Genomic DNA, 13970 nt, shown 5'->3' with positions numbered 1-13970 from the left:
ATCACTGTATGTCATTGAAGCTGGCAGAATGCGTCCTCATTCTCATAAGTCTTCCTGGTTTGACGCAGAATTTCAGTGGCAGGCCCATATTAGAGAAGGTGTGGTCAAGAGCAGTGCAGTGTGAAATTAGCTTCTTCTGGCCCACTGAAGTTTCCCAACCTTCAGTGTTGCAGTTGTGGATTTCCTGAATCAGCAGAAAGTTCAAATAGATGAACTTTGAGGTCCCTTCCAAATCTATTGTTCCTGTAAGCAGACACTATGTTATAAACTCAGTTGTACTATGAGGGGATAATGTGCCTTATGCTCTTCGCTAAAAACTCCTTGTATCTCTAGCTTTTTTAGTTTCAGTGTATACTTAGAACATTTTATCCTGCCTTTCCAAGTATTCAAAGTGATTAACAAATCCAGCACTAAAAGGAGACATTGTTCCTATCCTCTTCTATGCAAATCAGAGGGTGGGCAACTTGTGGTCTTCCAAATATTGCTGGAACTAGAATCCCATCACCCCTCACCACTGGTTATGCTGGTAAAACCTGATAGGATGTGAAGTTTAATATTTGGAGGGAGAGAAATCCCTACTCCTGCTGTACCTGGAATCAGATATTCTAGAGGGAATTCTGGTGAATGTCTGTTTTTTCTGATTCCATGTTTCCAAGGTGTTCCCCCTTCCCTCTATTTGTATAGAATTGCATAGAAGAGAAAAAGAAGAAAGTGTCCCTTTGGTCTTGGATTTGTTAACCATTTTGAAAACAGATGCCAATCATTATTGTAAAAAGTTAAAATATAAGTCATAAAATCCTGACACCTGACATTCCAGGAGAGTAACATACTGATGTTTGCATCTTAGAATCAAAATATTACAGCAATGACATACTTGCCAAGATCATACATCTCCAGAATTAATGCTGAGTCAGGAGAGAAGTGTTACATGTATATTTTTATTGTAAAAGAGCAGGAGGTTCAACAACATATAATTTGGCTGACAAGGTGATGTAGTTCAATACTGACAGTGGATGATCAATTAAACAACCTTCCTGTTCATTTTTTTAAAAAGAGGGCTGTGTCCTTTTAACCCATTACCTGCCACCATCTATCCAGGATGAAGTGGTAGAAAGCAGCCTCCTACTTCCCAAGTTCTGCTATTAGAGGTCAAGATGTCTCAAAAAGTCAGTCAGCTCCAAGTTGCAGAAAAGAAAAATATGCTTGCCACAGACTGAATCAAACTGATGTGGGCTGTCTTTATTCTGCACCCCCATTCTTGTGCCAAAAAGACATACAGGGCTCAGCAGGGTTCTCTTTGCAGAGTCCTTGCCTATATACATTTCCAGTGCTATGATGTGTATGGATAGCTGGATAGAGCCAGAGCATCACTCCCCAACACATCCCATCAGAGCTCAGGAGAAGGGCTCTCAGTCTGACCTGATGGACTGGGCAACCGGAGCTCTGTGTTGTTACGGACCACAGTGAAGAGGCTTACAACTGCCAAGAGGGCCATTAACATCATGACGGAGCAGATGGTGAACATGTTCCTGGTGCCTGTCTTGTAGTCACTGTCATGGAGAATGAGCAGGCCCAGGCAGGCCAGCAGGTTCAGTGGAACACGGAACCAGTGCATGACGCCTGCCTGGTCCTTCTCAGGGATCACCTTCTGCCGAAGGAAACCCATCGAAGGGAAGTAGAGCCCACAGGAGAGTTCAATGAGCAGGAAGGCCAAGAAGGATTCAGAAGGGTTCTCTTGCCCAGGGTTGGTAGAGAAAGTCAACATAAAGAGGGAGAAGAAAACCATCAGGACTGAAAGGGAAAGGATGTGCATGGGCTGGAGGTGATACCTCTTGGAGGTTGCAACACGATAGAGTGATGAACCCACCATGCTAGCTGCCATGAAACTGGAGAAGACAATGCCCAGAGGTGGGTTGTAGGGATCCAGGACAGGAGTCCAGAGGAAGATGAAGATGTAGATGACACTTTCAAACAAGGCCTGGATGGTACCCAGGAGTAGAACACGGCGGTCAGAGAGGAGGCACTTCAAGCCATCTGTACAAGTCCTCGACAGGGCCCTCTTCTTGCCATAATTTTCATCCCAGTTCTTCATAGCCAGAACACCAGCCAGCATGAGGAAGGGAATGGAGACCATGAAGGGGGCCACAGGGCCCAAGCCTAGCCATTCGGCAAAGACATTGGCTACCACTCCAGCTCCAATAGCGATGATGCTGTTCCAGAAAGCTGCCTTGGAAAAGGTGGCTGGGATCCACTCGGCTGGGAAGTCATGGTGCTCCACATGCTCATGCATGTACCATGCCTCAAAGGCAGAGAACAAAAGGGCAGTGGAGAGGCCACCTAATATCCTTCCTACAATGAGCACAAAATAATCCCAGGAGAGTTTAGTGAGGCAACAGATGGAGTAGGTCAAAGAGAAGAGGATGCAAGATTTCTTACGGCCCAAGCGGTCCACCAAGGAAGTGGAGACTAGCCCAAACAGCACACTTGAGGCAAAGCCACAGACATAGATGATGGCAATCTGGGCTTCCAAGAAGTGATAGTGCTGGTAGAGTTTGTAAAGATATGGTCCTTGTAACCAATCAGCTGCAAGAGCCAAGAAGTAGACCTGGTAATAGTCTAGCTGGAACCGCAAGAAGGCTGGGTTGGAGCAAGACCTGCCAGTGAGCTTGGAGCGGCAGGCAGAAAACTCTAAGCTGATGCATATCACCAGGAGGAAAGCAAAAGCGACATAGGCAGCAATCAGCATGGTGCTTCAAATCATCATGCGCATCTCCTGAGATCAACTCCCAACGTACCTGAAAGAGATGAGTATGTGAGACATAGAGTAGACTTTCCCAAATGTCATGCACTCCCCCTCAAGGTTTTCCCCTGGCCACTTAATGGCTTGTACATGCTTGCTTTTGTTACCCTCATATAGACACCCCAATTCTGAAAATAAGAACCTATCCACATTCAATAATTGTTTATTACAGGCTTTCTGCCTGATTACCTGCAAAAATAAAGAACCACATCTAGAAAGGAAATATTTTAAAAATTGGGAATGAGCAGAATTACTCTTCTTTAACAGCATGGTGTTCTACATATTTATGCTGCATTTGTAGTGAGTTATTTTATTATACTTTTTATTTTATTTGTATTTTATCTTAATTGTTCTTAGCCACCCTAAATAGTATGTATATATCAGAACAGCTACATGCAGAAATAAATATTTATGTTTATAATAAGCAGTTGTGAAAGCTATCATTTACCTGCAACTGCTAAGCAGAACCTCTTATACAAAACAATAAAGCTCTGAGCACCAAGTGCTGAAGGCATAACTTAATGAGAGAGTACACACTTAGCATGCAGAAGGTCCCACATTCAATCTGGTGTCCCTAAACAAAGGTGGAAAGTGCTTGAAACCCTAAAGGGATGCAACCAGAGTTGATAGTATTGGCCTAAATGGATAAAAGTTCTAACTCTGTATAACAGCTTCTATTCTATATTCTCTTCTTTTCTAAAGCTCTGTTTATGAGCTTCTCATAGGGACCTGGCTGGTTATGCTTAGAAAGAGAAGGCTGGAGCGGATAACATTTGGCAGTCCTTATTTTTACAAGTGATTAACAGTATGTATGGACATATAATACCAGTTTTAAAAAGCCACTCAACTACTACCACCAGCTAGTTAACATACATGGGTTCATTTAAAAGGATATTTTATCCTTCAGTGTCATCTTGAAAGGTTTTTAAGTGTGATAGTCCTCTTCCTTTGCTCCACAGAGCAAAACATTGGGTAACTGCTTTCATTGCATTGCTTACTATCATCTGGTATTCTCCTGTAGCCATTTACAGTACATTTACTTTCCATCTTAACCTTCCTGGAGCAGACTAGTGTTCATGATGATAAAGGAAAGTTTTCTGAAATGTTTTTACAGATTGCTGTAGAATAAGCAGACTGTAAAAACATTTATAATAATAATAATAATAATAATAATAATAATAATAATAATAATAATAATATAGTCCACCCAATCACAGGTTACAGCAATAAAAATATAGAGAATAAAATAAAATAGAGTGATGTGAGTTACAGAAATTCACAGGCCTGATGGAATTGGGCATGTCTTTTTCACTCCCTCCCTGGTCTGATGATGACAGTTGGGACGGAGGGAGGACTCTTCTTCTTGAGGCAACAATATAATTTTTATTAATTTTAATTTATTTCTTCTCATTAATTTAAAAGCCTTTCCTTCATCAGGAAAACTAAGGCCTGTTACAGACTGCCAAAATAAAGCTGCTTCAGGTCTCTTTGGAGGTACTGTATGCTATTTAAATGACGCATGCATCCTAAGAATCCAGAAGCTGCACTAAAGCTGCACTCCAGTGCTTAGGAATGGAGTGTGGCTTTGGCACAACCTCCGGACTCTTAAGACCCATGCATCATTTAAATAGCATATCTCCAAAGAGACCCGAAGCAGCTTTATTTTGGCAGTCTGTAACAGGCCTAAGATTTTTCAGGCCATCCAACTTCATTCATACAACACACTCTAATGTCAGATGGAAAAACATTCACTCCCTTCTCCCCAATCAGTGTTTCTACCAGTACAACCACAGTAATGCCTAATGAAATGTGCTGTACTTCCTGAAATACAACATCTGTCTTTTGGAGGCTGCAAGGTGATGTTTCAGGAGAATCAAATGTACAGGAATCTTTTCAATTGTGCGGATGGTAAACTGCTGTGTAAAAATGACCACTGTGACAATTTAGCCCAGGCTATGTTGTTTTTGTTGCATGCCTTCAAGTAATTTCTGACTTATGATGGCCCTAAGGTGAACTTATCATGGCGTTTTCTTGGCAAGATTTGTTCGGAGGTTTGTCACTGCTTTCCCCTAAGGTTGAGAGCGTAAAACTTGCCTAAGGTTACCCAGTGGGTTTCCTTTGCTGGGTAGGGATTTGAACCGTGGTGTCCCAGAGTCTTAGTCCAAGACTCACATTTCTACACCACCCTGGCTCTCTTGGAAATCTGAGAGAAAATCTGGAAAGAAGCAGAAAAGAAAAGTCAAGGTTATTGTGGAGAAATGTTGTGTGATCTAGAGGTTACTAGAGGATGTTAGGTTTAAATGCTTCTTATGCTGCCTTATCACATGAGCAGTGAAAAACAAGATCTACAAGTTGAACTAGCCCCGTTTCTTTCACCACCAGCTTGGGGGGAATCAATAGCAATATTTTTCTGGACAGCAATCTCTCTTTAGGACACTTTCTGAGCCTACAGTTAGAATGTCTCAAAACCCAGGAAGAAGAAGCCATTAACAAAAATTCACCCAGTCAACGTGATATTGCACTAATCCTGAATTACATTTCCACACAACCCTCTTTACAACCTGAACGCTCAGTGTTTGGCTCTTACATGCACCTGAGTCAGACCCCTTACCTAGTCAAGAAACCAGCTTAATAATATACAAGTTTTATAAGGAAAACCAGCAAGGGCTGTTTAAACTCAGAGTTAAGAACAGGATTGGAAATATTATTCCCACATACAATCCTGTTGTTCAACACCATTCACATTTCAGTCATAATCAGTTATCACCCAAAAATGATATCTTTACAGATCCAATACCTATTATATCCAGGTTTTAAAGTTACATTAAACTGTTTATCGGCTTCATGAACTCTCTAGCCCACTGTACATTAGGAGAGAAGTGCTGAAACATGTGTTAGTGTCAAATCTGTTGGCTTTGAACAGATCGTATTTTTGCTTCACTTCAATTTTAAAACAGGAACAGTCACCTAATTTATATGAATTTTAAGAAGGTGGAGGAGACAAAGGCATTTTCCTATTGTGACCAGCTGGTTACTCCCATATAGACTCATTAAAACAGTTGCTGCATAGTAAACCAACATGTAAGTAAATCCAACTGAGTCGCTCTACTTTGGTTATGACTAACAATATCCAGGAACCCTGTATGTCCTTTCCACCTCTGTGCCCCATTTCTCAAAGACTCTGTCCCCTCAGCTCCCTCACCCTTGCCCTAAAAACTCATTTGGCTGCGCCCAGTTTCTACCAAGCTAGAACCTGAAATACCCTAAAAGGCACCAGATCCCATCTGATCTTTGAAGCTGAGCAGCATCAGCCTTGGTTAGAACTTGGATGAGAACCCACCAGTGAATACCAAGCACTGTAGGCTACACCTCAGAGGAAGGAAGTGGCAATAGCTCCCCTGAGGATTTCTTGCGTAAGAAAATCCTGTTAAATTCATGGGGTTGCCACTCTCTCTCACACACTGCTAAACTGACTTAAATACCCTAAAGGCACAATGGATATTAGAAGTTAAGCAGGATCAGCCCTGGTTAGAATTTGGGATGGGAGACTACCAAGTAATAGCATGATCCTGTAGACACCCTTCACTTGGGAGTAAACTTTCTTGAGAACTAAATAGCCCAAAGGTACTAGATCCTGTCTGATCATGGAAGCTAAGCAGAGTCAACCCTGGTTAGTACTTGGATGGGAGACTGCCAACAATGTTATTTATGCAATCTATATGAAAGTGTGATTTGTAATTAACGTAATTTTTACTGTCTTGTACTGTGATATGTGTCACATAACTGTTGTATTGTAAACTGCTTTGATCTACAGGAAAGGCAGTATATAAATAAAGTTTTTATTATTTATTATTGTTATTAACAAATAACAGGCGCTGCAGGAACTGGTAGAACCACTTGAGTATTCCTTGCGTGAGAAAACCCTACGAAATTCATGGAGGTGCCTTAAGGGGACTTGAAGGCACATTCCCTCAGACACATCTAAGCCAGCCTAAATACCCTAAAACAGCCCAGATCCTGTCTAAACCTGAAAGCCCTGCTTAGTATGTAAAGAGACCTTGTCGCACCTTTGAGACTCACTGAAAGACAGGAGTTGGCAGCATGATCCTCCCTAGACTTAAGTCTACTTCCTCAACCAAATGCAGCTGAGAAAGTAGACTTGAGTCTACTAAAGCTCAGGATGCCAACTTCTTTCTTTCAGTGAGTCTCAAAGGTGCTACAAGATCTCTCTACATTATTATTATATCCAAATGCACCTGAGGAAGTAGACTGAAGTCTACAAAAGCTCATGCTGCCAACTAAGTATAGTATAGAATGTACTTGCTATAACAGCAGTAATACCAAATGCATCTGAGTAAGCAGACTGACGTCTTTCTTTCTGTGGGTCTCAAAGGTGCTACAAGACCTCTCTACATACTGACTCTATATCTCTGAATCCGACCAGCCACATCTCAGAGGAAGGAACTGGGGCAAAAGCCACCTCTGGGGAGTCCTTGCCACATAAGAAAACCCTGTGGAATCATGAGGCCTGGTCTCTGGAGAGACCAGGGTTCGAATCCTTGCTCAGCCATGGAAACCCACTGGAGACCTTGGGCAATAAGTCACACTCTCTCAGCCTCAGAGGAAGGCAAAGGCAAAACCCTCTCTGAAGAAACTTGCCAAGAAACCTTAAGGTCAGCCTAAGTCAGGAGTGGCTTGAAGGCACGCAACAAGAAGGCATAAGTCAACAAGACACAACCCTGAGTGGGCTTTCGCAAGAGCTCCCTCCTGCAGCGTCCCTAAACCCAGGCACAGCCCTCCCTGGCCGCCGCCGCCTCCGCCTCCCTCCCTCCCGCTTCTGGAGCCCATCCTCTGGGGACCAACCTTCTCAGGACCACTCTCTCTCTCTGCTCTCTTCCCACTCACGCTCCACATCCAACACTGCCGCCTCGCTTCCGGTTCCGCCTGGCCAGGTTTCCCAGCCTGAGAGAGGAACGCCACCATGCCGCCCGTCACGTGACGCCGAGGCTCCCTCCTTCTGCCGCCGTCACGTGACGCACGCCGGCGCTCACTATGACCGCTCTGGCTGCCTGCCTCCTTCCCGTTGCATTCTGGGTTTCGTAGTTCAGCAAGGCCTGAGGGCTCTCTGGCTGAGCATTCTAAACGCATCTCCTTTAAAACTGCAAATCCCAAAATGCAACAGGAGCAGGCAGCCAGAGCAATAAAATAAAACGTATTTAAAACATAGCAATCTATTTTAATTTTAATATTAAAACTATTGCCCTTGAGAAGGATCCAGTATGTCTCCCAACTCGACTCCTCCTAATTGTCTTCTTACACAGCATCAAAATGCTTGAGGTTAATAGATTAAGAAGACATGAATGGAGTGGGGAAGACACTCGAGGGGAATTCTGTGCATGTGTCAAAGAGGCCACTTCAGTTCTGGTACTGAAAAATACATGGACTAAATGTGTGCCCAGAGGCACCTTCTGCAGCATTATGTCTGCCTGCTTGACTATATACCTCCAATATTTTGCAGGTGAAAGCCGGGAAACAAGATGTGACCAAGCCACATCAGAGTGTGGTCAAGATGGCAAACCTTTTTAGCGAGGGAACAACACAAACTAGGAGAAGCTGCAGCAGTTTGCTTTTCTCTCAGCCTGTTGGGAATGGCAAGGTTTTGCCCCCTCCTTTCAGTCAATTGAGTGTGAACTCCTTGCGCCCTTTGAATTCACTTTGCACCAATTGAAGCAAGCGGAGGACAAGGAAGGAAAGTGGGAGAAGGAGAGAGACACTGAGACATTTTAAACGCAGCTGAAAAAATTGTACAGCAGAGGATTAATCGGGGCTGTCCCTGTCAAATCAGGGCATTTGGGGGGTATGTTGGAGTCACTATTTTCCACCCGTTTTCAGCTGATGGTTCTCAGTGTTCAAAACACAGCCTAGACCCCACAGGCCTGCAATCTTTAGCACATTTCTGGCGGTATGGTTAAGTAGGCAGGCATAACACATGGAAGAGATTATCCTTCAGTTCCACATGGCCTCCAACCAGTGGTGGCATTAGGAGCGTGCAGGGAGTTCAGACTGCACCAGGTGACACTCTAAAATAGGGTGACACCACTGCTCCTCAAACGTCTGCCTTTGGGCAGAAATCAACTGTGGCATACACCTGTGTCCCTTTGAAATGCTGAAGAGATAGTGTGAGTGGGGTGAGACTCTGGGAGGAGAAAGGAGAGAAAGAACAACTTTCTTTAAAAACATCACATTTTACCAAATTTTCATTTCAACCACATGGGAGTATGTATACGTAAATGCATTTAGGCTGTGCATATGATATTGTAATTTGAAGTTATAATTTTTATATACATACCCAACTCCTTTCCAGGCAAGCATTACCTGAAGATGCCAGCCACAGATGCTGGTGAAACGTCAGGAAGAAACTCTTCTAGAACATGGCCACAGAGCCCAAAAAAACCACCAAAAAACCCTAGGGATACCAGCTATGAAAGCCTTCGACTCCACATTATAATTTTAATTTTGCTAGTTGTTTATGTAAGATCTATTACCGTTACATTCAGTATTATACAGGAATTCCAATTAATGAATAACATTAGTACACAAATCATTACTAAAAATTCTGTATGGTGTTGTATGAGAGGAGGTCAGTGGTGGCGGGGTGACACTGTGAGTTACCACACTGCAGGATGTCAAACTTAGTGACGCCACTGCCTCCAGCTGTCCTGATTTGTCAGGGACAGTCCAGATTAAGCCTTTGTTACTCTGCTTTTAAAATAACCCAGTTCCTCTCTCATCCCACTTTACCCTTTTTGTCCTTTGCTTATTTCAGGTGCTGCAAACTCAGCTCCAAGTGCAAAAGCAGTTTGCACTCAACTAACTCAGCAGGGGGAGAGAAGAGGAGGTGAAGGAATTTTGCACTTTTCATTACATTCAGGCAAAAGCAAACTGTTACATTTTCTCCTAGCTTGTCTGTTCTTCCTCAGTAGTAAGTTTTCCCCATCTTGCCATACACTGATGTTGCTTGGCCACATGTGCCCCAGTTTTCATCTGTAAAATGTTATGGGGTATGTAACTTTGCCCCAAGATGACTGGAAGATTTACAGCATAGCCATTTAGTGTTAGAAAAATTATTTTAAATATGCAGATGCTTCCATACTTTTATGTACATTTGATATTCCTGTCACTTGGAGTTCGGTTGAAGGTCAATGTGTTTTGATCCTAGGTGCCGTTCTACCAAAGACCTGAAAGATCAGCATGCACCATCTATATTCAGTACTCTGAAGGTTGCACTACTTTTTCTACAGTTGAATGTGAGTCATACAGGCACTAACATTGATTAAGCATCCTTTTTGGACATACGCTTACATATGAATATCTATGTCTAAACCATGAGTATGTTATCTGTTCATCCTCTTCAACCCCCCCCCCCCCGCTCCAAACCTGTATTTGTAATTAAAATTAAATCCCCTTCATCACCACCACTTCCTCCTCACTGCCTATAAGCCACTTAAGGCTTTGAGAATTAATACCAGCACTTTGAATTGAACCCAGGAAACAAACTGAAAACTGGTGCAGGTTATGAAACATTGTCTTAATTTTGCAAATAGCACTGGCAGGTCACAGTTTCCAGTCTCACTGTCCTGTTCTGGATTGGCCGAAGTTTCTAGATATTTTTTCAAAGGTAGCAGTAAAAACTAAAATACATCGCAAGAATCCAAAGCATAAGCTGGCATAGTTTTGTGTTTTCTTTATCTTTTCATTGTGTGACATTATTCTAATATAGTTCAATAGAAATATGCAATTGAATAATAGAATATCTTCAATAGTACAAGACTTTTGTATGAAGTCTTTATATGCTCTGATGTCACATTACCTGGTTGTACAATGTACCTGACAAATATGCTAATACAGAGTATTTTAATTGTGAAGTTTTGAATTTATACAAGGAATTTGTACAACCCCTTTTTCAATCTCAATCTCAACCTTCTTTATCTATTTTTATCTGTTTGCTACAGCCTCTGGATATTTTCCCAGTACAATTCAAAAAAGTTGAAGTAGTCTACTAAAGATTGTTAGTAGAAGCCAACCAAATCTAGTCTGCGTATTTTGGGAAGCAAGCGGTGCCTGATGAAAGCTCTTCAGGCATTTATTCATGTAGGTCTGTGTGACGTTCAGCCTATCCCTCTGCTGCCACCACCTGTGCGGACTTCCACTTATCCCAACCATTACCACCAACCATGAGGGCTTTTCCTTTGCCACAAATGTGAGGACCTTCTCCTGTCCCACTCCTCTGGCCAGTGCTAAAAACTGTGGGGACTTTCTAGAGTCCCTTGTTCTTCCTCTATGAGATTTTATTTATTTTCTATTCCTATTGGACACCACTACTCTTTATTAACTGCTGCCAACACAACGTTGTGTCTGTACTCATGCTTTTGAACACGTAGCATTCCTGATGGCAAAGGTAGAGCCTTCTTAGTGGCTGGCTTGAGTTCCTATATTGGGAGAAAGGCGGGATATAAGTAAATATAATAATAATAATAATAATAATAATAATAATAATAATAATAATACATATTGGCGGGTTGGCAATCCACGGCTTTGACCACTTGTGGATTGGCATGGCCCATATTATTCACTTGCAGCAACGTTTGCGTGGATGCATCAGTATGTCTGTGCACACATTGCCATCATTGAATAATATGAGGCACTATCTTTGAAGGCCCCCAGAACCGAAGCCCTGTAGATGGGAAGGGTCCGTTGTATAATACAAAAATAATAATTTATTTAACAGAATTTGAAAATTACATCACAGTTTACTTATTCAAAAGATCTAAATCATATCTTTCACTCTCTCTCACACTCATGTCCTAACTCTGAACTTGACTCTAACTCTCCTAACTACTCAGACTCCTAAACTCTATTTCCCTAACTCCAAAACTGAGTTTGACCAACAAACACCAGCCTTTTCAAAATCTCCTCAGACATTCCACCAACTACCATTCACTCCCCACATTTCATTATCTCACATTAGATCTTCCCTCCAGATCCTTGCTTTCTAACATCTAATACATAGTGCAAGCATACATGCATACTTATTACTTTAATATGTACTAAGTGAACATTTCCTCTTGAAAAGTCCAGAATGGAACAGTCTGTTGCACAGTTTGCATATCTGTAAGAATATCTGGTTGCATAATTCTTTTTGGTGTTTTCCCATAAAATCTGAAGACAGGGCCTGTGAAATATCATATTCAAGGGTGCCTCTCTGTCTCCTGTATATAGTCAGACTTGTAGTAATTACTACAGTTCCTCATTTATTAGTCCCTTTTGTCTTGTTAATATTTAAAAAAATAACCAATGTTATTTTGGAGCCTCTGAATGGCGACATAATGTATTCAGTAGAGACTGTGAGGTGAATGATGTTTTTTGCAGTACAAAAGGTATGGAGTCTATGAAACAATCCAGTCCAGAGTTATAGCCACCTGGCAAAAGACGTGCAGAATTATACCAATGCATTATTTGGATGTGTACTAGGAAGATGATAGTTGTGTGTTGATGCACTAATATCATTGTAAGTATGCTGTGAATTATGGTTGTTGTTATGTGTCATTTCCAACTTATGGCTTTTATAGGGCTGAGAGAGACTTGGCCAAGGTCAACCTGCATGTTTCCATGGCTGAGTATGGATTTGAACCCTGATTTCCAGAGTCCTAGCCCTAGTCCTCAAATCACACAGCACTACTGAAAAAGCCTATAGATCACTACAGATCACTAATGCCTAACCCTTGCCCTAGTACAGTATAACAAATTTTGTATAATAGATGCCAGGCCATGTTTGGGATAATTTCTATTATTTGGAGAATTTGTGGAAGCCATGACTTATTTAATAAATACATAAATATCACCCTTATTGTTTGTTGTTTTGTGCTAATTTAGTGTACAACTCTATAAGACTGAGCTGTGACTTAAGATGCATCTCCACTGTAAAAATAATCCAATTTGACACCACTTTAACTGCCCAGTGCATGGAATTCTGGTAACTGTACTTTGTGTGGCACCAGAACACTCTGATAAAAAGGCTAAACGTCCCACAAAATTACAAGTCCCAGAATGCCATAGCATTGAGCCATGGGCAGTTAAAGTGCGCTCATTTATTGTGCCCTTTGTGTCTTGTAATCAAAAGGCACACCATAATGAGTTATTATTTTTTAAAAAAAACATACCATAAAGTTAAAGAAAGAGATAGGAAGAAAATAAATTCAGTTGAGATGAGGGTCTGGAGAAGAATGGCCAAGGATTCCATGGACAGCTAAGTGGGTCCTAGAGCAGATCAAGCCAGAAATCTCCCTGGAAGCCATATGACAAAACTTAGGCTGGCGGACTTTGTATAACATCAGTGAGAAGACATGAATCACGTGGAAAAAAAATACAAAACAATAATGCGTAGAAAGGTGGAGGGAAGCCAGAAAGAGAGGAAGGTTGCATGCAGGTGGATGGAGTCTATGAAAGAGATCAACAGTAATGAGTTTGCACGGTTTGAGGCAGAGCAGTGGAAGCACAGAGGGTCTTGAGAGAGTCTCATCAGCAGGGTCACCATGGGTGCAGACGTGACATGGAAGGCAGTTACAACAAGACACAACAAGTTAAAGTGGAGTCACACGGGATTATCTGCAGTGCAAATGCAGGCTGTGGGCCTGGAGTTACAGGCCCGCAAAGCAAAAAAGGCAGGGGGGCTACGAAGCAGAAAGAGGAGAGTAGCATGGGGCAAGCGGGCCTAATTGCGAAACCAGCTGGGCTGTGTATAATGAATAAATATAAATAATATAAAACTTTTATTTATATCCCACTTTTTCTGTGACAAGACAATCAAAGCGGATGCTCAGGAGATCCTAAATCAGCTCCAACAAGGCAAACAACGTACACTACATTTTTGGTAGCTCTTGTGACTGGTGTGTGGCTTTGGTGTGGCTTCTGGACTCTTAGGACACATGCATCATTTAAACAACGTATTTCCAAAGAGACCCGAAGCAGCTTTATTTTGTTGGCTCTGTCTGTATGGGGGCCTTGGTCATCTTGGATTCTAGAAAGATTTCTGGTTTAATCGTTCTAGCATCCATTTGTTTGACTTCATGGCTGTCCATGGTATCCCTCAGCAATCTTCTCCAGCACCGCA

General features: G+C 42.0%; 1 protein-coding gene across 3 annotated transcripts; it reads right to left on the bottom strand.

Moving 5' to 3' along the window:
* Positions 1-918: 918 nt before the first annotated feature.
* MFSD5 (major facilitator superfamily domain containing 5) lies at positions 919-7805 on the bottom strand. Of its 3 annotated transcripts, none has more exons than XM_042450243.1 (3): positions 7664-7805; positions 4895-5015; positions 919-2795 (listed from the first exon to the last, which is right to left on the bottom strand). In XM_042450243.1, exon 3 carries the CDS (start codon positions 2744-2746, stop codon positions 1388-1390), a length of 1359 nt encoding a protein of 452 aa, XP_042306177.1. In that variant the 5' UTR covers positions 2747-2795; positions 4895-5015; positions 7664-7805; the 3' UTR covers positions 919-1387. The 3 variants fall into 3 exon arrangements, with proteins under 3 accessions (XP_042306177.1, XP_042306179.1, XP_042306178.1); XM_042450245.1 differs by having other exon boundaries at positions 4973-5015; XM_042450244.1 differs by lacking the exon at positions 4895-5015.
* Between the last annotated feature and the right edge of the window lie 6165 nt (positions 7806-13970).

Source organism: Sceloporus undulatus, chromosome 2, assembly GCF_019175285.1.
Source record: "Sceloporus undulatus isolate JIND9_A2432 ecotype Alabama chromosome 2, SceUnd_v1.1, whole genome shotgun sequence".
Taxonomy (NCBI): Eukaryota; Metazoa; Chordata; class Lepidosauria; order Squamata; family Phrynosomatidae; genus Sceloporus; species Sceloporus undulatus.
The sequence above is the reverse complement of the archived record's forward strand: the minus strand, read 5'-3'. Positions and strand labels throughout refer to the sequence as shown.